Source organism: Vigna umbellata, chromosome 8 (assembly GCF_029865625.1).
Source record: "Vigna umbellata cultivar VRB3 chromosome 8, Vumbellata_1.0, whole genome shotgun sequence".
In the NCBI taxonomy this organism is placed as follows: domain Eukaryota; kingdom Viridiplantae; phylum Streptophyta; class Magnoliopsida; order Fabales; family Fabaceae; genus Vigna; species Vigna umbellata.
In genome coordinates this window covers 35,777,644-35,803,500 of record NC_142172.1, presented here as the reverse complement: position 1 = coordinate 35,803,500, position 25,857 = coordinate 35,777,644, and the positions used below count along the sequence as shown (strand labels likewise).

At 29.5% G+C, this 25,857-nt stretch overlaps 2 protein-coding genes across 3 annotated transcripts; both read right to left on the bottom strand.

Moving 5' to 3' along the window:
• Positions 1 to 958: 958 nt before the first annotated feature.
• On the bottom strand, positions 959 to 5,974 carry AGG2 (G-protein gamma subunit 2). Its single transcript, XM_047296034.2, has 4 exons — positions 5,291 to 5,974; positions 1,516 to 1,568; positions 1,385 to 1,429; positions 959 to 1,281 (listed from the first exon to the last, which is right to left on the bottom strand). Exons 1-4 carry the CDS (start codon positions 5,423 to 5,425, stop codon positions 1,194 to 1,196), a joined length of 321 nt encoding a protein of 106 aa, XP_047151990.1. The 5' UTR covers positions 5,426 to 5,974; the 3' UTR covers positions 959 to 1,193.
• An 11,735-nt stretch (positions 5,975 to 17,709) lies between these two features.
• On the bottom strand, positions 17,710 to 21,621 carry ARFC1 (ADP-ribosylation factor C1). 2 transcript variants are annotated; one of them, XM_047296033.2, is made up of 3 exons: positions 21,467 to 21,621; positions 21,106 to 21,322; positions 17,710 to 18,236 (listed from the first exon to the last, which is right to left on the bottom strand). In XM_047296033.2, the coding sequence occupies exons 2-3, from the start codon at positions 21,295 to 21,297 to the stop codon at positions 17,877 to 17,879; spliced, it is 552 nt and encodes a 183-aa protein (XP_047151989.1). In that variant the 5' UTR covers positions 21,298 to 21,322; positions 21,467 to 21,621; the 3' UTR covers positions 17,710 to 17,876. The 2 variants fall into 2 exon arrangements, with proteins under 2 accessions (XP_047151989.1, XP_047151987.1); XM_047296031.2 differs by having other exon boundaries at positions 21,106 to 21,360; positions 21,467 to 21,614.
• Positions 21,622 to 25,857: the final 4,236 nt, after the last annotated feature.

Below are 25,857 nucleotides of genomic sequence, written 5' to 3'. Positions count from 1 at the left end.
AGATAATCACAGTAGTGTACTGCATGCCCCTTACAATTGAACAAGAGAAAGTATTGTATTCATTTAATGAGTTGTTTTTTTGGGTGAAAATTAGTTGAAGATTCATTCAAATATTTTCTCAAAAAACAAAAATGCATCACTCTTCTAACTGTTGGAATACTGATGTGATTTTGCACTTGATACCAATACTGAAAAAATGACACCAAGCTTTTTAATATTTGGTTTCTTACAAAAATAAAAAAGATTTCCATTTGGATGGGGTGGAACGAAGAATATAGAAGTTTTTTAAAATTATACTCATTTGGTTTAATAATTTGAAGAGAAAACGTGTTATTTTTTTTTCTTCTAAGGAAGATTTGGAAATTAATAATTTTTAATTATGCTAACTATTATAGAAAAAAACATATTTATTTGATTAAAAAATAATAGTGAACTTTTTATTATTAAATTTTCAAAAAATATTATGTAAAGAACTTTAATATATCATAATGTTATGCAATATATAAATGAGAACATGATATTTTACAAAATTGTGAAAAATATTATATTTTTTAAAATGTTATACAATGTAAAGATAAATAAAAAATATATAAATGAAGAACTGTAAATCAATACTTGAATGTGTGTAAACAACATTTGGCATGAATATTCCGAAGTTTTTCGATTCTGCAGGATTCAAATATTACTCATTCGTCATTGTCATTCATTTCAGGTCTTGGATCTTTGGTCGACAAGAAAGAACATCATAGGTAACATATTTCCGAGGGTCATGATCACTGGTGCGCTAGTCTTTCTTAGCATGATCTTGCTGTGCCCTCCCAAGAGGTTGGATTGCTGAAAACTTAGAACGAGATTAATTTTTCTTGTATCATTTATACTTCAACGAGCCAAGCAAGTATGTAGATTCTTTTCCAGTCTACTTTGTCTAAACGAACATCGTCTACCAGATGATTTGCAATGGAAAAAAAAAAATTATATACATATATACTGTCATCATGGCTTGGTAGTTATCGTCTCAGTAATTAAGCTGTCAACTGAAACATAAAAGCTATGTATTTGCTATAATTGTCATCCGCACATAGGAACAATCATGAAAAATTGCCAATAACAATATTGTTTCAAAACTCACAATTTCTAAACCAATCTTGGATTAAAAAAGGGAAGAAGGAAGGATTGGCAATTAGCATTGTTCATCAGAGAATCCAGCATCTACAGCAGCCTTTAGAATCTTGGGGGCCCTCAAACCATCGATCCCATGTAGGACTTACGGGCCCAATTGTTCTGTCAGAGAAAAAATATATACATTTTTTGTCACACATGAACATAACATAACATAACATGTGGTTGCAACACAAATAGAACAAGTTCCCATGAGAGATCTTACGATGGTAGTAATGGATCAGGTTTTGTTTCCACGTTGCTGAGCAGTCTGGCAAAACAGACACCAGATGGAAAATTAAAGTTAAACCAACACCGATTATCTACTACGGTATCACATTCTACCTTTAAACTTACCCTTTGCACGCCGTAGACGCCTTCTCCATCCTTTCAAGTTTTTCCAGCTCTTCCTGCATTCATTTTATAGTGACTATTGACACTTGCAACCCAAATTTGAAAACTGGATATAAATACATGTCATTCATAAAAGAGGCTAAGAATCACAATCAACCTTCCCATGAAAAGCCAACCAGATGGGTTCATCAAAGACTAAGGAATCTAATCCCAGAAAAGTCATAGATCAAATGCCAAAATCCCTTAGTGCAAGTGCTAGAAAGGTTTCCTTTCAACATAAGGAGAAAAAAGGGGGAAAATGGAAAAGGGGAATTTAAACAACACTACTCAGGAGAGGATTGGACTACCCTTTTGTCAAGTGCTACAAAATTACCTTCCCCTTTGACTTTACGAACCTTTATCTAGTCATGCTGACAGGAATAGAATATTCCACATGGTATTCTGAAAGTTATACCTTTCAAATAATATGCACAAAAGAGATTTAATATCCAGAGAATTTTAGTATCCATATCCCTTAAGATTAAGATAAAAAGGGAAAACAATCAAACCATTTGTTCAGACGTAAGAGTAATGCAAGACTCCTAAGTCTCAACAATGAACTTATGCCAACAACAAGGGGGTATGTATATAATGAATGGAAGGAAGCAGTTTCCCATGCATGTCCAAAAACGTTTTGATCGTTCCTGTCCAAAGGTGCTACCCATTAAGAAGTGAGTTGGCAAAATTCGTATCCATTGATGCTGATGAAGCTAATAGCATGGGACTTTGCTAGTTCTTTGAACATTCAATGACGATATCATAATTGTTTAATTGCATATACTTAACCAAGCAGAACAGGGCTCAGAAAGGTTTGGCAACAATCTTTTAAGTTTGACAAACGCCCAATCTGATGTTTCTATGTTTCCTTCAAACCTAAATTTGAAGTTTTTAGGTTGGTAAGGAATCAGGATAATTGCAGGCAGCAGGGTCTAATTTTAGTTTGATTTAGTGAAATATCTGACTTACATTCTGAGAGCATTCTCCAATTCAATATCCAGTGCCTCCTGTAAGTGATCTAATAAATTATTATTTTTCAGTTTTCTATTTTGTCAGAACTTAGAATTCATGATCTAAATTAAAACCTTGCCAGCTCACATATAAGAACAGTTATCATAAATTTGAAGGGACCTTGGTGATAAATCATATTCTATCTATAGCTAGTTGAGAAATGGAATCTCAGTTATTCCCAAACGGAGTTGAATTCAAAAAGTCAAATTATTAATTCCTATAACTAAACAAACTGTATAAAAACAAAAAGTAATAACCTATTGATAAAAGAGCAGCAAAGACAAACAGGATTTATATTGGAATGGATGGATTCCCTATTGCATGAAATTAGTACCTGCCAATCCTAATAAACACTCATCAGAAGGTAACCTAACAAAGAAGGTACATCCATATATTAAGCCAACTGTGTCAATTGCAATTATACATTCAGATAGGTAGACTAGCTAAAATTCTCCAACTTTTTACTTAGTGCTGACTACAGAAATACTCGGAGCCAAAAAGACTTGTACATTCCCTGAACATGCCAACTTTATCACATAAACACAAAATACTAAAGTTGATTTGCGCAAAGTCACCCAATATTTCATTTTTAAAAAATGAGTCTTTGTAGGTAGACAGTTATTTGGTAACCTAGATTTCAGTCACTCTCCCTCGCTATAGATTGTTGGAAGTCCCACATCGACTAGAGTCATGATTAGAGTCTATCCTAGTAAGTGGGTGCAAACCTCACCTTACAAGCCGATTTTGTGAACTTGACTTAGACTTAAAATCCACTTCTTAACATAGGTAAAACCCGAAGATGCACAAGTGGATGCAAACTTCACCTTACAAGCCAGTTTTGTGGAGTTGAGTTAGATTTAAAGTTCACTTCTTAACATGTATCAGAGCCATGATTAGAGTCTATCCTAGTAAGTGGGTGCAAACCTCACCTTACAAGCCGATTTTGTGGACTTGACTTAGACTTAAAGTCCACTTCTTAACATAGGTAAAACCCGAAAATGCATAACATAGTGCAGCTGCTGAGTTTCAGCAACCAATGAAATTCAAAAGTCAAAAGTCAAGGTTCATACTCATTATTTTTTTAATAATTTTCCATTATATATGGTTTCGAAAGAGAGAGATAAAATAGATTGTCTCAGGGACATCTCAAAGAACAATTAAGCAGAGATTGGTTGAGCATCTAATTCTGCCACAATACTTTGGAGGCAGTCCTCCAAGCGATACAGTAGGAGGAATGAAAACACCAATTTTAGGAAGCAAACACATGAATGGCTACTATATACTAGAATCAAACATTAGGAGAGCAAGAGACAACACAATAATGACTGATATTTCATCATTGATTATTCAATACAGAGTGCAAACCTTAAATTAATTAGCTATCCCGATGAATGACAGCCCTACAAGTGTCATGGTCTAGCTTTAGGGAATAAAAGGAAGTTACAAAATATCGAAAATATAAAAAACTATGCTCCTTCATGCAACTTAATGGACTTTGTGGAAGTTGCCTACAAAAGAAAATACAAACTTGTCCACACCCACAACTGTCGACAGTAATAAACAAGAAACGACAAAAAATTAGAGTGAAAAGAAGAACATCGGTTTAGTTATACTAGCTCAATAATCAAGCTTCTATCCCTGTAATGACAGATTAATCCACATAGCATCAACAAATGAAGCTTCCTAAATGCAAACTCAGGAACTACCGAAGATTGATCTTCAACTGAAATGTTCAACTGAAATGTTAAAATGTCTTTCAAAAGACAAATTTTCCAGCTAAAAGTGCATCTTTTTCGTTAAGAATATTTGGTAATCTAAACAGAAATGCTGTTAACTGTAACTGCGTAATAATTAATGCAAAACATTAAATGCGATTACCAGAAAATATTCATTGGGGAGAACAAGAGACCAAACTGATTGTTTGGTCCTCCAAAGATACACCTGACATCAATCTCATCCAACAAAGATTTTAAACATAAAAAATAGTCCTTAGATTAAAATATACAACAAAACAACCCTTCTCTCGAGCTATATACGGCATCAACTTCAACCACTTTGATGTCAATTTAGTGCGTGTTCGGTACTGCATAGGTTCAACAAAATAGTTGCTTTTGTGCTGATTTCACCATGATTTTTTTTATTACAAGTTGATTCCTACTGTCAATCCAAACGCACCGTTGAACATTGAGAGGGCTGATTGGATGTCAAAAATCTTGTAGGACCAAATTGATGTAAATGTCAGTGTATCCTTGGAGAACTATGCATTTAATAAAAACAACTACCCTATTTAACTATCAGGAGGAAGGTACCCCAAGACTTCAGGTTCCCGCACCACAGTAACAAGTACCTCTCCTCCTATCTGAACATTAATTTCTTAAACAGTGTTTCCACAAGCAAAACTCATAAATCCAGGTGACAGAGAAATACCCCAGCAATCAACTAAACAAATTTTTATTTTTGTTAATTTGTAGGCAACTTCATCAGTCTAACAGATGACATTTGTCTCTGATAATACCGACACAAGAATAAAGAAAAGTTAAACCTTTCCCGACTCATTTTACTATCTCTCTTCGACACACAGAAGAACAAAAAGTACACCCATCAAAAAGCAAAAGGCCAACAGAAAAAAAAAACGACACACAGAGAAAACAAAGTAGCAGAAAAAATCAAGCTTCAGCAACGACCAAAACACCCCAATAGATTATGATTATTTTAAAGAAAAAGTACGTACCTCTAAAAATCTTGCTTCCTGCTCCAAGCGCTTGAGTTCAGCATGTATCCTATGTTTCCCTCTGGTATCTGCGGAAGATAGAGACTGAACCCTGTGGGTCACGGGGCTAGCGGATTCAGGCCCACCCGATTGCATTCTGTGAGAGTGAGGTGGTGGCGATGGAAAATCTAAAATATAAAATCTAAAATCTAAAATCCCTAGGTTTCAAAGAGTTTATTATGATTATGAAAGAGAAGTGATTGAATTTGAGTGCATTCTTGAATAAATCTTGATGGACCCCATGATCAAGGGATGGCCATAGAAGCAGGATGGAGGGGTTCAGAAAACAATAGAGCAGGATCTAAGCGTACTGAAAACGCAGAGAAAGAGACAGGTCAGACGGGTGTTGTTGTGTTTGTTTGGGGAAGAACATAAGAGAAATAGAGAGAGAAAGAAGGGTGTTTTGAGTGAAGTTTGAAAGGATTGAGAGTGGAGCGGAAAATTGGGTGAAAAAGAAAAACTTGGCTTCAAGTATTGTGTTGAACTTCAAGTTGTCGTTTTTGGGCTCTGTTGTTGGAATTGGAACACAACAACAAAGCTGGTTTTCCTTTTAGTTTCTCGTTTTTTCTGTCTTTTTTGTCTTCAAAACCCTCTCTATCTCTCTCTCTTTCTTTCTGACTTTCAGACTCTCTCTTTTTTTTTTCTTGCAATGTCACGCGGTGACGGTGTTTTCACTCTGTTTACTGTGACCACTTCGCTTTCTCACTGCCTAATATATATTTCTTTCCTTTCTAAAACAGAATAGTAAAATGCTATTTCTAGTATTACCTACTGTAATGTGTTTTTCTTTTAACACAAACAAACAAACGAAAGTTACTGTTGCTTTTCACTTTCCATTTCTTCTTGAACTGGAATTTTCACCATGTGAGATTTTACAGTCTTAGAGGATAGATTAGCTGTTTCTGATTAACACAAAACAAAAAAAAAAAAGGAATGGAAACAGATAAAAAGAGATATAGAAACAAAAAAATTAAATATTGATTTTCTATAACTACTGATTATCAACTGAAGAATTGATTATTCTGTATGCAAAATACTGTTTTGTTTCTATTTGTGGAATACTAATCTTATCCCTTAAGTAAGATTCTTTGAATTGAAGCTGAATTTTCATAATAACATAAAACAGGTAAACCCCACCTAAGCTGGAAAAAGAAAATACAGATTTTGAAAAATCTTTCTACCATTCTTTTGCTATATTTCCTTTTGATACTCTTCCGGCAAAAGGAAAATGAGTATTATCAGAAAATATGACTTTAATACTCACAGCAATATCTATTTCTGTATTATAGATACATGTAAGTGTCTTAATAACTTAATTGTTAGTATATATTATTACAATATAAATTAATTAAAGATGTTTTCAACATGATTATTACAAAATTTAACTAAAATATTTTATTTTTGTTTATTAGAAAAATACCACGTCATAAATATCAAGAGTTTTTGAATTCAGTCTGAATATATTGATATTGTAATTTATTTTTGACAATAAAAAAGTTAGTACAATAAATAGAACCAACCATGATTTGAGTTCTGGTTACGAGTGTGCCGGATAAAAAGAAAAAGGAAGAGAATTTATAAAAATATAAAAGTGAATGAAACGACCCTCCAAGAAAATTATCAAATGATAATTAAATTTAGATATAAAAGTAATTGTTAGTAAATTAAATATCATTCAATAAATTAAAAATTATTCATATCTAAAATAAGCAAGTTGAATTCAATATATTAATACACCATTGTGTAGAGTGATTTGATTTTTCAACCTCCATATCTCAAACAATATGAACCAAACGGACAAAAAAGCAACTTCATTAGTTAAGTCAGTGAAGTTGTTGTTTTAGATGATTTAGTTAAACATTATTCATTTAATTGCGTTTTCAATTTATGTAAAATTGACGAGCTTTAATTGATTTTTTTTTTATCTTATTAAATTTGAAATAGTTTTTTATGTGAGTTTTGACTTTAATATTCATTTTAAGATAGGATTAAATATATTTTTGGTCCCTTAATTTTCAGCGAAAATTGAAATTAGTTCCTCTTCAAAACTTTGGCCTAGTCTCCAAACTTTAGAAATGTGTGAATTTAGTCCTTTTAACTAAATTTTGTTAGGTTTATTTGATGTTTCAAGTACATTTGAGTTGTTTACACCGTTTGACACATTAACATTTAAGTTGTTTACACCGTTTGACACATTTTTGCTTCAATGTTCACTGATAAATGCGTTTGAAACATCAAATAAAGTTAACAAAATTTGGTAAAAAGGACTAAATTCACACATTTCTATAGTTTGGGGACTAAATTAGTCCAAAGTTTTGAAGAGGGACTATTTTTGCTGAAAGTTAAGGCACCAAAAACATATTTAACCATTTTAAGATATACTAATAATACTTATTGATAAGATATGTTAACGTTTTTTATTTAAGTGAAGGTGGGTTGTATTCTCCAAATGTCAAGTTAGTATTTTAATAACGGGGTAATAAATACTATTTAATTTGTCTTTACATAACAAACTTTTAAATCTATTTATAGAGTTTTGTTGGGGTTTTCTTCTTAAAATAGACCAGATTGACACAATCCGTTGTTTTTAATAGTATATCATCTCTAAATTAATTAAATTATCCATGTAATTATGCTTAGACTATCAATCCTAATTGATGTCGTTTGTAGATGACTAAGATGATCTAGTTTACCGTTTGAGGATGTTTTCGTTTACTAGGTACACTTAATATTATATTACAACATTACTATTTGTCATTTTGAATTATTATTTAACCTTTTGTTTAACATATAAATTGTAATTAGTGTATACTAGAGATAATTTTTTAGACAGAATTTAGTTCTTGAAAGATTGAGATTGTGGCTTATAAATTTCTTAATAATTTTTGGTTGTAAATATAAAGGGTTTTCATTGAATGTTTCCTAACTTGAATGGCCGTGTGATGGAAGCAAGAAGTTTGCATACGAAAGATTGTTGAACTCTTTAATAAATGCATTAAGCATCATTCAACTGTGTCTAATAAGACTGAAAAATGTTATCCTATATATGAACTTCTCTCCCAAAAAGTCTCACTAAAAGAAAAAATTATATGTAATGAAATGAATAATTCAGTGATAAATTTACATAAAATTTAGATTTGGTTAAGTTATAATTTCTTCATAATTTAAGTATTTTCAATTGAGTTATTATAAAATTAAGTTGTCTGTTAGATATATTTTTTTAATTTTTTAATTGAATTTTTAATGTTTAAATTTTTTATTAATTGAGTGAGGTACATGTTATCTTAATGTCTCCATATATTAAGAAATTTAAGATTTTATTCAAATTTCTTAACACAAGATAATAAATTAAAATGAAGAGACAAAATAACAGTTATGTCATCCAATTAATAAAAAAATTAAATGATAGAGGTACAATTGAAAAATAATTTGTTTTAATACTCAATGGATGAAAAAATTTAATTAAAAACACTTATATTTATAAAGGATTTAAAACTTAATTAAATCTAAATTTTAGTAAAGAAAAACTCATTATTTTATGTCCCAATTTTCCATAGACTAATTTAAGTATTTTCTCAATTTAAAATTTTGAAAAGATAAAAACAAAGTAAAAGAAATTTAAGAAACCAAACCAAAAACCTATTTGAATTCAAAATATAGATATTATTTTTTAAAACTTGAATATGGTAAACTATTAATATATACACGTTTTAGATATATCGAACATTATCAAAGAAAAGAAAGTATATACGTATGTATATATAATTGTTAAATTTCCCATGTAGTTTAAAACAAATATTAACACATTAATGAATATAACAAATAAATAAAAAAGATAATTTTAATTGATGTATATACATCAACTACATCTGTTGTATACTTTTTTATCATTTTAACTGATGCTCAATTTACTATCCTAATATATATCATATCATACTTAAATCACATATCAAGAATTAAAAGAAAAAGTTAATGTAAATAAGATAATTCATATCATTAAATAAACATTATTCGATTACGTTATTATCAATTACTTCCTAAAAAAACATGTATGGTGTAAATTATTTGTTTTAGATTAAGAAAGACATTTTACATAAACTTAATAAATTTATAAACTTACGTTCATCCTTTATTTTATTTAATATAAAATTTTATTTATATCTTAACAAACCATACCACCACACATATTTATACTCTAAACTCATCTACATTCAAACATTACATTTTAAATTTTCAATCATGTTTAGTTTAAATTAAACATTTTCTTCTTTACAACAAAAACAAATATTATACTTAAAATCTAATTTTCCATATTACTAACCCAATTTCTCGCCCAAAAAGTAAGCATGAAAAATAAAATCTTTTGAAAATTCCTCTACAAACATATTTCTTACTTAATGAATAAAATCGTTAGAAAAAAATTTTCAAAATCTGGTTCTAAAGAAACACCTTCTTTTCTAACTTTCATAAATTTATTCTCACGTGATAAATATGTCATTCATAAAAAAAAAAAAAATTCCTCTGTAAGGTTTAAAAAAATGTACTTCAGCTTCACTTACTTCTAAAATTCACTCAAATAAATAACAACAAAATTTATTTTCAAATTCTCTCAAGTACGTTCCATCACTTTTTCCAAAATGAATAAAAAATAACTTATGTCATCACTGAAGAAATAAAATACTTATCGAATGAGTCTATATAATTCATACGAAGAAATAAAATACTTATCGAATGACTCTATATAATTCATACCTATCGAATTACTCCTGGCCTATCCATCCTTCTAGACTTTTAATTCAAAACCGCATCAATCAAGGTAAAAAAAAAAATGGTTATTTAACATGCCAAATCAGTACTATGATACATCTACAATATCCTAAAGTCCACCACACATATTTAACACAAACAATGCAATTTTCAACGTGAATTAATCACATATTCATTATATATAAATATAAATATACACGCGAGAAAATTAAATATCTTATTCCTGTCAGTGAGTCCTGTATTCGCTATACCCGTTTGATTTTCCAAACTTTCACGTAGTACAGTACTAAAAGGACATTATTTTACCAAGAACCTGCTCTTCACATGTCCCACCACTTTTAATAATGTCACATATCACTTTAATGTATTCTCTTTTACGTCTATTTCGACTTTTTCCTCTATACACAATAAAAGTTTATTCAATATTTTGCCTTTTCACATATTTAATATTTCTGTTCAATCATAAAATTATTTAAAATTACTAAGCCATATCTTTGTATTTGTCAATTTAATCAGTGTATGTATTTATATGATTATTAATAAGAAGTAATTATTAATATGATTTCTTTTTTACATGTGAGGAATATTATAAGGTAGTAACTTTTTTTAGTGAAATATATTATTCGAATAAAATTAATGAAAATATACCTTTTAGAAACTATAAAATATTTTAACAGCCTAAAATTATCAAATTTGAAGCTCTACTTTCTTTTAATTCTTTTTACTTTTTACGTCTTATGATACTATTTTCTTTTTTTTTTCTCTCGTTTATCCTAGCTTTATTTTATTAGGTCTATCGAGGAAAAAGTTCATCAAAGAGACACAATATCAAATTAGATATGAGTCTAATCATATAAGAGATTGTCATCACTCTCTATCCAAAACCTTAAGACAATGAATCTTTATACTCATTTTAGGTTTACTGGGGAGATACAAATATCAATGAAATATGAGCTCAATCATGTAAGGATTTGACACCACTCTTTATCCAAAACCTAAAGACAATAAATTAATGAGTCTTTCATCTTTATATAGTGCTCTATTTTTTTTATTTCTATCCAATGTAAGACTTTAACTCACACTTGGATTCCGAACGCATTTCTATCTTATTTCTTTCTCTTTTCAATCTATTTTTGAAATATTCACAGAAAAACTTATTAAATCCTTCACTAGGATTTAAGATTTAAAATTTAAGAAAAAAACCCTCAAACTAATTTAGAGTGAAACTATTTAAAAATTAGTAAAAATACCGCATCATATATATATATATATATATATATATATATATATATATATATATATATATATATATATATATATATATATATATATATACCCAAAATTTTGAGAAACTTAAATCAAATTTAAGAATCATTTTTATAATTTATTTTTTAAATTATATCTATTCATTCATAAACATTATTCAGTTTAAATAAATTTATTGAAAAGAAAAAAATAGAAATCAAAATAGATTAATAAAAAATAAAGATAACTAATTATTCTCTTTCTTCTAAGAAAAATTATAATTTATTAAAATAAATTTTTAATTCATTGAATATTATGTACATGTAGTGATCATGTACAGGAATTAAAATAAATTCATGTTTAGGTGCACATCATCTTATGACTAAACATGGAATATATGAATGTAAATGAACTCATATTAATTATTCATCATATCATAACTAGGTATGAAACTTCTTCTAGAAGACTGATATATCGTAAATTCACCAAATCTTAGTTGATCTATTATGTCAAGGTAACACATTCACTGGTAACATAACAAAATAATAATATATACGACTTTAGTGCAAATCTCAGTTTTAAAATTAGTTTGTAAAGTTGAATTAAACATAAATTGACTTACTAAAATGATTAAAAATCTATCTTAATTTCCAATTAATTTTATTGAAGTTATTGTGTCACTCATTATTTGATGTTAAATTTATAAACCTGTACTGTTTATTTTAAAATCTGATGATAAAATATTATCAAGTCTCGTAAAATTCATTTAAATTTATTGACCAATACTTTGTTTTTTTACTAGTTTTTAAATAGTTTCACTCTAGCCGGAGGGTTTTTTCTTAAATTTTAAATCTTAAATCCTAATTCGTGAAGGATTTAATAAGTTTTTCTGTCAATAATTTCGAAAATATACCGAAAAGAGAAAGAAATAAGATAGAAATATGTTCGGAATCCAAGTGTGAATTAAAGTTTTATATTAGATAGAAATGAAAAAGTAGAACATCATATATAGATGAAAGACTCATTAATTTATTGTTTTAAGGTTTTGGGTAGAGAGTGGTGTTAACCTCTTATATGGTTGGACTCATATCTTATTTGGTATTGTGTATCTTTAATGAACCTTTTTCTCGATAGATCCAATAAAATAAAGTTAGGATAAACAAAGAGAGAAAAAAAAAGCGAGAAAAATGGAAAAGATATATAAATAGTGTCGTAAAACATAAAAAGTACATATAGTTAAAAGAAAGTAGAGTTTCAAATTTGATAATTTTAGACTGTTAAAATATTTTATATAGTTTCTAAAAGTTATATTTTCATTAATTTTATTCGAATAATATATTTCACTTAAAAAACAAGATAAGCTAATGAATACAAAATACTGCATCATATATATATATATATATATATATTATATATAATGCAGTATTTTGTATTTATTATAGTGGTGATATAATTGTACTTGGTAGAAGAAGTGGAGGTGGAAGTGAAGGAAACCAACTTCCAAATCATTATATAGATTTGTTATATTAGTTTCTTATTATGTATATTTCTTTTGAAGATCGGCGAGTCCCAAGGATAGATAGGGTATATCATAGTTTAAGATATTTAATTTCATTGAAGACCAAGAAAATGTAAAAAAGAATTGTGTTCTTAATGGTCCTCTTCATGGTCAACGAACCAAAACCACGCGTGACACTTTAGCTACTAAAGCAACTAATCCATCTCCCTCTTCACAACAAATGCATTAGGTGAAAGACCAACCAATAACAATTCAACAAAATTGGAATTTGTCAGTGTTTATCTCACTGGACCCAACTTAGACTAAAAATTGTTTAACTTTTCAATTTCAGAGTTTGAGCTTTTTCCCACGTGTAAAAGTGACATGGGAATGTGTTATGTACTAAGATATTTATTAGATAAAATATCTTAGATATTTTAAGCGGTTAAGATATTTATGAGTAACTAACCACACATTTTTAGGTAAGGTTATTTTTATTTGGCTTATAAATACAATGACAGACAAAAGTTCAGGTATGTTCCCTCTAGGTTCTACTGATGCTAGAGGAACTCTAGATAATATTCTACAGTGATAATATAATCACTTTCTTGAGAGCTGAGGCTATAGCGCGAACGACAACAATGGAGGAAAAGAGACACACCAAAAAACATTTACACCGAAACAGAATGTAATATGGTGCACGCAGAGATGGTAAAGTAGGAACAAAACCAACTTTTGAAATTGAGACAAACATTTGTAGCCTTTAATGAAAACACCCTTCATCTCGGATTCATGTGAGAAACCTTCTATTAACTGTTTCTTTGAAGACATTTTCTTTTGGGTAACCTAAGCATGTTGCTGCACAGGGAAGAACACTTTCTACGTTCCTTTTGCTTTATGTAAAGTCATATACATACCTTTTGGAAAAAAATGTTACTATTAGTATATGGCTTGGCCCTCTTAAGATGCCTTATGAATTCATTATGTTAGATTTTGAGCAACAATCTCATATCCATCATTAAGCATTCTATGGAAATGTACAGCTAGCAGCAGCTTATTGGTCTCCTTATTATTCCAACCGCCTAATAAGCTATTAAATGTTTGTCCTTATTCTGATTTGGCACTATGATCATCATGCTCTAAGCTTTTCCAATGTTTTTTCTTGGTTCTTTATCATTACGGCCTTTGACTAATGCTGCTACTACTCACTTTTTGCGGATCCTCGTTATACTGTCATGTTTGCTTTAATTTTTCTTCTTCGTATATGTAGATAGAATAGTAGATAGAAACATGAAGCTCATTCCACATCATATTGGGGTTAGCTATCACTGCCTTCAATTTGTTTCTGTGTGCATTGAAGAGTAAAATGTATGTCAATTGGTGTTATCTCTGTCTAAATAATTTATGTGCTGCTTGGGATGAACTTTTCTTCAAGGCAATTATTGTGTCTGCTTTTCATGATCATGAACAGATAACTGTCATGGACAAATTCGTAAGACTAGCTGGAGTGGATTCTCACTCTTCCCGATGTTGCTTTCATTTAGGCTACAATTCTTGTTTTGTAGCTGTCACCTGCTTGCAGCTTTCTAAAACAATGGCTCTGTTTATTGGTAACATTTGAAAAAGAAGGAAAATGTTTTTTATATTTTAAGAGTATTTTGGTTATTAAAAAAAAATAATTTTTGTATTTGTAAAGAACGAAAGTATTTTGCTCATTAAAAAAAAGTTAATTTTTATATTTGTAAAGAAAGAAAGAGATTGAAAACAAAATAATGAATGTAAAGTATGTGTAAAAATTTGTTAAGTGTAAACTAATAGTACTATGATGATAAATAAATTGTTTAGGTTAAAATATGTTTAAAAGTTTATTAAAACCTGTTTTATATTATAGTTTAAGGTTGACTACTTAGGATCTCATATACATAATTATATGTTGTATTGTTTAATTTCTTTTATTAATATTTGTTCTATACTAAAGTTTAAGGTTGACCATAACTATATTATCTGTGTAAAAAATTATTAAAATTTGTTCTGTATGTGTTCCTTTATTCCCTCATTAATCTCTTATACATAATTATATGTGTTCCTTTGTTCCCTCATTAATCTCTGCTAGATGATGCTTTAAATTGTGGTCTACAATCTGCAATCCCGTTATGGCTACAACAATCAGTGACATTTATCTGTAATTTTCTTGCAGTATGAAGCATGAAGAACCCGCAATTGAAAACAATGGCTGTGCCTGCGCGTATTAACTGCACAAAAAACTGAAATGAAAAGAAAAATCCAAGAAATAGAGCTATCATATGATGGCAACAGCTCAGTGGTGAATAGAGCGAGAGATTATCAAGTACCATCAGGAAAAACTCAGCGCTAGCTTCCGTTGAGTGGTGCGTAACCACTTATTTATTGCTGCAGCACCAAGTTCCGTGTCTTGTCTTGATCTTTTTTCTGCATAATCCTTAGTAAGCCTTACCATTTCCTAGTCACTTTCAATGTCCAAACCATCCTTGTATAGTTTCCATGATATAATAATAGCACTTATGTAGTATTTTTTTCAACTTTTCTAATTGTTTTAATTTCGATTAGAAATTCAACTCGAAGTCTTTCGACAAAAGTTGGATAAAAATGAGAAAGTGAAATACTATATAATAATAAGACTCATTACAATTCATTGTCTTTTAAGTTTTTGATAAAAAATGTTATCATTTAATTGGATTCAGATTTCATTAGTGTTATAATCCATGTATATATGCATTTGGGTTAGGTTCAGTGGGTCTTAACTTACAAGAGGGCCTTGTACAAGAATTATGACCGTAAAATGAGAGTGGTGGACGTTGAGGGAGGAACTGCATTCAGCACTCTTGGTATATAGTGAAGCATGTGGATGCTAAAAATGTCACAATCCTTGATCAGTCTCCATTCCAACTGGTCAGGCCAATACCAATCAACTCCTGAAAGAATGCAAGATATATAGTTGAGGGTGATGCAATAGGAGGCAAAGCTTGTATTATAGGTCCAACATACCCAACTTTTGGTTTTCTACATTATTTGCAGACTTGAGGAAGAGCATATTGAATGGTTTCGAAAAACTTTTGTTGTGCATCGCAGCTACTTTTTAGCAGTTCAGACTTCAAAGTATTATTTAATATGGGAATCAACTTGATTTTCTCAACGAAGATTGTGTGCTAGTGACTTAGATGCGTTTGGATAAACACTATCAGATGTTTATTTAATAAACTCTTGTTACCTTATAAACTTTATCGAGAACCTTATAAAAAAGCTCTTTACCAACAAACTCTTCTAAATGTCTCCTCATATCAGTGTACAATGAAGGTCAATGTTCATCAATAAACGTAATAACATACTTTATTTGGAAGCTTGTTTTTCCTACCTTTTATGTTCAGTGCAATTTTGAAGTGTGGCTGTGCATAATGCATGTCTTTAGCAGACATATATAGACCATGTGCTAGACTGCCTCAGCATTCGTGAGCTATGTATGGAGGAGTCAATAAAATATTGTGCTCCTTTTGCTCATTTTCCTATGGATAAGACAGACGACAGAGTATTGATTGCATGAAAAACGATTATTTTAACTAAGTTATATTCAATTATTAGTTTAACATACTGGAGTACTGGTGAACTACAACATGAGAACATTTTTTATGAGTTGTTTTTTAGTGTTTATTTACGAGGTATGAAAAATACTGTTCACTTCGGAAGCACATTAGCTTTTGCCGGATTCAATTGTTAAAAAACTTGAATCCCTTTCATCGTTATTAGTGTAAACCATTAATTTAATTTGTTAGGAGAACCGTTCAGGTGATAGACATCTACACACTTTTATCTGTGTACACCTTTTATTTTTTCATGGGGAAGTGTTTTCTTTAAATATTTTAATTAGTCTGTATCATGTGACTCAAAATCTTTAACAAAGAAAGACTCCAATGTCCAAGTTTCATATTAAATAAAAATAAAAAATTAGAATATTATATAAAAGTGAAAAACTCTTTAACTCATTATCTTACTATTTTAAATAAAGAGTGATATGTTAATCTTTTTATATAGTTAGATTGGGACGTTATTAATGTTTATGTTTTCATAGCATAGGACTATGAATTTAGTTTGTAAATTTGAAATAAAATTAAATCTAAAATACCTTCATACAATTGTATTAAAATACACACACGTGTATATATATTCTTAAACTTTGAAGACTCAATTATATCAAAATTTAAAATTTGAATAAATTTTAATTTTACATTCAAATTTAGAAACAAAAATTATATTTAATCATTATATATATCATTTAAATGCATAATTTGTTTTGTACCAAAAGAGGAAATAGTTTTTATAATTCTCCCTTAGTTTTAGGTTATAATTTGGTTTAGCTTAAATTCATTCGCATGATTTTAGTTTTGTACCACATAAATTTCGTTATTGTAAGTTTAATGCAATATTTCATTGAATAAAAAGAAATCCAATATACTGAGAAAATACGTGGGGCGTATGATAAGCCGGAGTTACATAGTAGCAGAAACTGGCGACTACAAAGAAGGTGCACTTGTGTAGTGCAGAAGCTTCTAGTTATACCAATTGGAAAAAGAAAACTAGGATGTTCATAAAGTTTTCAAACCAAACAATAGCATGAATAATTTTGTGATATCAAAGACTTCCATCAAACACATGCTCTCAAGAATACAGAGCATACGTGGTGCAAATGAGAAAATTTCTCAAATTACCATATCAACGATCAAAATTGTTTTAAAGAGCTCTTCTGATCTTTAAACCAGCAATTCTAGTAACGTGATTAAAATTCACTCCTTTCACGTATTCCTCTCACCTGAATAATAAACTTGATTGAGAATTAACGTGTCTTAATCAGATTATTGAATAACCTTTCTCTTCATATCATAGCAAATCAAACACATTATCTTTGTTTGACTCTTTGAAGTATAAATGATACATAAGAGTTTTGTCCCTCGTCATATAAATTCAATACATGAAAAATGAATATCTCAGGATTCCCGCAGCCCTACATCATGTTGGGGCTTTGCCAGTTACTCGCTGGGCAATCCATCCAAGACCATCATAGAGCCCTTCTCCAGTGAGGGCACAACAAGCCTGTATATGCCAATCATGATCCTTGATACTGTGAAGAGATAATGCATCAGTGATCTCAGCAGGAGTCATAGCATCCTTGATATCTTGTTTATTAGCAAAGACAAGAACGACAGAATGTTGCAAATCTTCGTGCCCCAGCAACCTAAAAAGTTCATCCTTCATGACAGAGATCCTGGCTCTATCACTGCTGTCTATCACCGCAATAACAGCATGAGTTCCTCGGTAATATGTTGCCCATGATGTCCTCAGTCTTTCTTGTCCACCAAGATCCCAGACCTGAAATGAATGACAACGTGGAGTAAGTAATGCTTCAACCTACTCAGTAGTAAAAATTAGAATATTCAACAAAATGTAGTTTAAAAACATTAATGTGGATTGCTATCAAAACCATATCCATCCTTTCACCAGGAAGGAAAGAAGATAGCAAAGGTTTAAAATGATGGCCCGCGCAAAAACCAAAAGAAGTGGAAATAAATGCTATTGCACTCCCCCCAATCACTTGTTACAAAGAGAAAGCAAAGACTACGTTAATTTATGTGATTATCCAGTGTTTATAAAGAAACAACTAGCGTCCTTAATCATCAAATGCCAAATTGTGGTTGGAGTTTGTAAAGAATCAAAACAGTCAAGCATCAGCCAGCATTTGAAAAAATGTTGACATCCATAAAAGCTATTTCAGTGGACGCAAACACATGGCGCTCATAAAGAAACAACTAGCCTCCTTAATCATCAAATGCCAAATTGTGGTTGGAGCTTGTAAAGAATCAAAGCAGCCAAGCATCAACCAGCATTTGGAAAAATGTTGACATCCATAAAAGCTATTTCAGTGGACACAAACAAATGGCGCTCATAAAGAAACAACTACGGTCCTTAATCATCAAATGCCAAATTGTGGTTGGAGCTTGTAAATAATCAAAGCAGCCAAGCATCAGCCAGCATTTGGAAAAATGTTGACATCCATAAAAGCTATTTCAGTGGACGCAAACACATGTTGTTCACTGTCCCAACACTTACGGCAAAACTGTAAGCACTCAATTTTGCCCTTCAAACCACAGTTTTGACATGTCACTTTCACAGTGAAAAGCAAAACCCTTCGCTCCATAATTCAATATAAGTATTTTACTTTAAGCCTTCGTTTAAATGGTGTGAAAGAAAGTGGAGTGAAAAAAAGAAAGAGAACTAGAGGAAAGTAAGGTTATTTGGATGAGTTGAAAGAAAGTGGAAATGAAATGAGCGAAAATGTAAGATGATTTTATTTGCCATTAATAATTTTATTTATTATTTTTAATATTAGTTTTTGATTACTTACTGTTAAAAAGTGAAAAAAACACCCATTTTAAATTAAGGATGTCTCATAATCAATCAATTATGCATACAGAATACACTTTTTGTTTTAGTAACATAATTGATTATGTATGCAACAAAATACATAATCGATTAAACATAGTCTATTATGTTGCATTTTTGCCTAAAGTGAAGGTTTTCACTTCTTCTTTCTCTCTCATGACCACCTTCTAATGTGGCTATCCCTACAAATCTCTTCAATCCGCAGAGAGCTAAAGAAAGGGGAGCTACAACTCTTTCTTTTCAAATCCCTGAAAATCAGCTTAAACAAACTCAACTCATCCTCTCGAATCCGTTCATATCCATCCTTAATAATAGTATTCCTTGCATGTAAGCATAGTGTAATAGCCGTTATACGTCAACTATGCATACAGAATAGTCGATATATACAGAATACACTTTTTGTTTTAGCAACATAATTGATTATGTATGCAACAAAATACATAATCGATTAAACATAGTCTATTATGTTGCATTTTCGCCTAAAGTGAAAGTTCTCACTTCTTCTTTCTCTCTCATGGCCACCTTCTAATGCGGCTATCCCTACAAATCTCTTGAATCCGCAGAGAGCTAAAGCAAGGGGGCTACAACTTTTTCTTTTCAAATCCCTGAAAATCAGCTTAAACAAACTCAACTCATCCTCTCGAATCCGTTCATATCCATCCTTAATAATAGTATTCCTTGCATGTAAGCATAGTGTAATAGCCTTTTTACGTCAACATCAAGAAGGGTTGGCAAGTTTAATGGCGGAAAATGAGAATGCTACAACGAAAGAGAGGTCACTCAAGACAAGATTGAGAATGATCTCAATCAATAGAGAGAAAGTAGAGAGACCTCCCAGAACAGACAAATTGGCAAAATTTTATCTTTGATGGTTTGGGCACATGAGGAGGCCGTTGACCGCTCATGCAAGATAACCCAATGCTCATAGTGTAATAGCCTTTATATGTCAACATCAAGAAGGGTTGGCAAGTTTAATGGTGGAAAATGAGAATGCTACGATGAATGAGAGGTCACTCCAGACAAGATTGAGAATGAGCACAATCAATAGAGAGAAAGTAGAGACCTCCCAGAGCAGAAAAATTGGTAAAACTTTGTCTTTGATAGTTTGGGTACATGAGGAGGCAGTTGACCGCTCATGCAAGATAACCCAAAGCTTAAAGGTATGAAGAAATTTACAAATCAAACCATTGGGATACATTTAGAGGTAAATTGCCTGTCTTTCCACTCCATAATGACAGAACTTTATGGTGCAAGCCAACTCAATGCAATGGGAGAAGGCTTAGTTGTTGTTGATGTTGTATAATTACACATCTAAAAGTGATTTTTATCAAACATTCTTTTTTAACAAAATAATTTCAAAATTACTTTTAACAAAATCAATTTTACAAAATCTAGGTCGTTCAAAATCAAGTTTGCAAGAAATCACCCAAACGCGTCCTTTCTGACACATCTCACCCAAACACATTAGAAAATAGAAGCAGGACAAAGTTGTATGTCCGGTCCAAGTACACAGAATCATATGGAACACTAACAGTCATTGTGGTGAAGTCAAATGGCTAATTTTTTAATTTTTCTATTATAGTCGAATCCTCTAGATAATTAAATTGGAGTGCTGGCAAATTTATCTACTTAGAGCCTATGATTTACTAATAAGATTAATAACAAAGTAAGCAGAGACAAGCCCTCACACACATACATATATTAGGCAACAACAAAGATAACATGAAACCCTCCTAGCAAGATCAACACGATGAAACAAAATGCGTGAATAAAATAAACAAGAGTTGGGTGAACGGACCTCAAATCGTATATTCTTGTAAACGAGCTCTTCGACGTTGCTACCAACAGTAGGATTGGTAGTTACAACCTCACCCAGATGCAATTTGTAAAGGGTGGTGGTTTTTCCAGCGTTATCTAATCCAACAACAACAATCTTATACTCTTTTGCAGGGAATAACATGAACCAGAACCTCGACATCAATGCCCCCATCCTCTATGTACTTCTTAAAGAAATCCTATACAATCAACAGACAAACCCGGGAACACGAAGTATCTGAAAATCAGATTTTCGATCAAACTTGCGTTGGGTCAATTATACAGTTAACAGATCGATATCACGTGCAAAATACATTAACCATCATAGAACGAAAAGATCGAACCTGGCACTGCTGTTTACAAGGAGAATCGGAGTCCGTGGAAGAAAGGGAAATTGAAATCGTGAGAGCCCCAACTTGGAATTTTCAATTTTGTTTTGTATTTTTTCTTTTTTTACTTTTCAAGAATGGAAGTAAAGAAAACAAACAATTAAAAAGGCTTCCCCTAATAGATGTCAGTGGTCGCACACGCCAAGCAATTATTTTAATAAAAAAAAATGTAATTGTTTTCAAGAGTTGTTATTTCTTTTTGTTACAAACAAAAGTTCATTCCTTCAAAAGTTATCACTTATGTTCTGTTAAAAAAATATCACTTATCAAGTTTTTATAATATTCTTCTCTGATCAAATTTGTCAACCACAATTTGTGTGGTAAAGTTTAAAACGTAAAATTTTACACAACCCTCTCTTATCATAATATATTAACTTTATTCACTCTATATAGTTTAATTCTGTTATTTTTTTTCTTTAACTTGTTTTAAAATATTAAAATATTATTCTATTTATATATATATATATATATATATGGTTTACTAAGTAACTCTTTGTATCAAATTTTAGTTGATAAAAATATCTCGATTTAAAAAGAAACACATACTTTAAATACAGGATATTTTAATAATTTTTATTTTAAGTTTAAAATAAAAAAAATTAAAAATTATTCAAATAATTTTAACCTTTATAATACTTAACTTTAAAACTTAGAATTCATATGAATGTATTTTTGTCAACTAAAATTTAATATTACATAAGTTAATATATATATATATATATATATATATATATATATATATATATATATATATATATATATATATATTTTGTTATAATTTTATAATTTTTTTAATCAATAAAATTACTTGAATTGTGTTATATTTAAAATTAATAAAGAAATAGAAGTTGATATATGAAACTTAAATATTTAATTGTTATTTAATTTTTCATAATTATTTATATATTCTCTTTCTTTTGATTTTGGATTCATATTTGATTATAATTTGTATAGATGCAAAATATCGTAAGTTTTTTGGTATTATCTTATAACTACATTCCACCTATTTTATTTTAATAATATAATGAAGATATGTTTTAGTGCATATTTCTAATTTAGTATTAGCTTAACAAATTTGTAACCGTTTAAAAACTCCCAAAATGAAGAGGATGAAGTTTGGATCACATAAAAGTCCATTTTTATTATTGTATATTATCAGAAGAAACAAATCTTCGTATACTTTTAGAAAGATTAAACCACTCATAAATTATAAAATGGATATAAAAGGTTTACAAAATAATTCTCACAGTTTGAAAGGTTTACAAAATCTATATATAACAACATTTGGATATCACTAAAGCAATTACCATATTTTATTTTTGAGGAATCATTGGGACAATAAATTGCACTACTCATTTGTAAACCTAAGGAAAAATAATTGTAGACAAGCATATCAATTAACCAACTAATTAATGTTAGCAAACTAAATAGAGATATTGATGGGATTTTAAAATACTTAGCACATACAAAACACCATACTCTACCTATGCATAAAGTCTTGTGAGTCCATTTACGTATAATTTTGTAAAATTACATATATAACTGTAATTCATGCTTAAAATCAATACCTGAAAGACGGTTATTATTAAAAATATATTCAACTTTCAAGAAATGTAATATATATATATATATATATATATATATATATATATATATATATATATATATATATATATATATATATATATATATATATATGTATGTATATGTATATTTTTTTTCTTATGATTTAGTTGGATTATATGAAGGGATGATCAACTTCAAGTTATTTTTTGTTGCTGGTATTCTTATTGCATGAAGTAAAATACAAAATGGATTTTCTCATTCAAGTGCAAAAGCAAAGTTTAATTTGTGAATGTTAATGATTGAGATTTCTTTTACAAGATCTTGGACACCCATCCATATATAACTTATAATATGAAATAATAAAATAAAGTCGTCTATGATAGTTTACAGTTCACTGCGTAATTAAACAAATATGTTGAAGTAAATATGTATTTTTATAAGAAACTTATACAAAAACTGCGGAGTTTATTCTAACAAACATAAACTGAAATATAGTATTTTTAAAATATTCAATTTAATTGAAAATGAAATATTTTTATATATACCCATTTGATGAAAGAAGATTGAGACTCTCCTTCCTTTTATTTTTCCCGTAAAATAATATTTATATGAATCGTGTCATATTTTGTTAAATTTGTATAATTGTAAAATATTACACTTTCTTTATTATTCTAATTAGCTACGCATAACTTATGTTTGATGCTCACAAGATAAAATTAGATGATGGAATATTAATATAAATTACAGTCAGATGTCAATTTCTCTTTAAAATTATATATAACATTGTCAAATTTTATTTTTTATTTAATTTTTATATAAATTGTGAAAATAATAAAGATAGGAATACATTACACAATACTATTATGTTAGCACTTCAAATAATATTTTATTAATGAAAGAATATCTTTATCCCAATCTATATAAGACTATTTTATGCTTTACAGCCATTCTCCAGCTATGGCAATAAAAAACACACACACATATATATAACCTAACTTCTGAATTGTGTCCATTATAGTATTTTTGAATCTGAATCTCTTATACGCTAGTTCTTTCTTTTTTCATTGTCTTTCAGACGTTATTATCGTATCTTCATTGGATAAATTTCACTAATCATGTCTGGGGAAACATAATTAAATTCTTATATACATTGAATATATCTGGCTTGCTGTTCTATTAGCTAGTTTCATGTATGCAAGTTGTTCATTTTTCTAAGATACCATCGATAATCAGAAAATAAATCTAGTGACATATCTTGAAGTTTTGAAATTCCAGACATCTGATAAAAAAATTACACGACTAATGTCCCATATCTTCTGACTATATATAAGACAATTCCATCATTTTATAAAAGTTATATATTTTAGGTACACCCATTTGTACAAATATTTTTTTATAGCTCACATATTCACTTATGCGCAAAACCAATGTCAAAAGCTGTCACTGAAATTTCCTCAAAATAATTTTGGAAAGTTTGATGGTGAAACATAAATTATAAACAATATTGAGAAAAATATTCATTTTATATGACGTAAGGTTTTTAAGATATTAATTATTATTTTTTTAATAAAAAATCTGTACCAATATAAAGAAAGAAAAAGAAAAGAGACTATAAATTAATGTGTAGTTTATTATTATCATTGTTTTTATAAGACTGAGTTAGGATTTACTTATAAGTGATCTTAATTTTTCATTAGTTATCCTTGATAGGTTTCTTGCATCATTGTACATTATTGGTACGGACGAGAACCTTTTCCCAAATTTTATCACACATTGTAATTGTATAATGTTCTTTTATGTATATATTAGTGAAAATTTTAGTTTAGATTGGTTAAATTTGAGAAGTAACTAAATTCTAATCAAATATTGTTTTCGTTATATATTTAATTTCGATGTTCCAATTATTTGATTTTAAACTTATATTTTACATACTGACTTGCAAATTTAGTTTTTACTCTTTTAGATACAATCAACTCAAACTTTACTAATACGAAACCTTTCAAAATACTTTGAGTGAGAGCCTTGCATTTTTTTCAAAATATTTTTTTAAATCTCTTTTAGAGGAATCATGTAATCAAGATCACAAATTGACCAATTTATATTGAAAACCATCATTCTTTTTTTTCTTTGAGCTAAAATTTGTCCAAAAATAATCTTGTTTCATAATTTTTTTAATTATATTGTCTTCTATTGAAGATAATTTTCTTGTTATGATATTTCTTTTTAATTATTCTCTTTCTGTTATTTCTTATAACTTATATAAATTGTATTCATATTGTGTAGTTATTTTTTTATCATTTTATCTTTTTTCTTTATTTTTGTATTCTTGAGTATTTAAACACACCATATCGGCTTTTTTAAAGATGTTTTTTTTAGTCTTTGAATAAATTTTTTTTTCATGAACTAGAATTTATTTTTTGTGTATTGGATGCATGAAGGGAGACACAAATATGAATGAGATATGAGTCCAACCATATAAGGAATTCACAATATTATCTTAACGGAACTAGCTTACCTGAATACCCTTTGTTAGGAAGACTTTCGGTATAAGGATTATTATACTCGTCTGAGTCCGTCACCAAGACAAACCAGGATTCACTAAGGAGATACAAACACTAATGACATCTGAATCCAACTATATAAGAGATTGATATCACTCTCTATCCAAAATATTAAAGCAATGGGTTAATGAGTTTTTCATCTTTATATAATTATCTACTTTATCATTTCTATCCAATGTGAAACTTCACACTTGGATTTCCAATAAATTTTTTTCCTAA

What these genes read in the sequence shown, in the direction of transcription:
- AGG2 (XM_047296034.2), bottom strand. Translation starts at nt 5,425, where the DNA reads ATGCAATCGGGTGGGCCTGAATCCGCTAGCCCCGTGACCCACAGGGTT. An exon ending in GCGTCTACGGCGTGCAAAGG is followed by an intron (nt 1,430 to 1,515) that starts GTAAGTTTAAAG and finishes CTGTTTTGCCAG; the next exon opens with ACTGCTCAGCAACGTGGAAA. An exon ending in CCTGATCCATTACTACCATC is followed by an intron (nt 1,282 to 1,384) that starts GTAAGATCTCTC and finishes TTTCTCTGACAG; the next exon opens with AACAATTGGGCCCGTAAGTC.
- ARFC1 (XM_047296033.2), bottom strand. Translation starts at nt 21,297, where the DNA reads ATGGGGGCATTGATGTCGAGGTTCTGGTTCATGTTATTCCCTGCAAAA. An exon ending in ACAAGAATATACGATTTGAG is followed by an intron (nt 18,237 to 21,105) that starts GTCCGTTCACCC and finishes CATTCATTTCAG; the next exon opens with GTCTGGGATCTTGGTGGACA.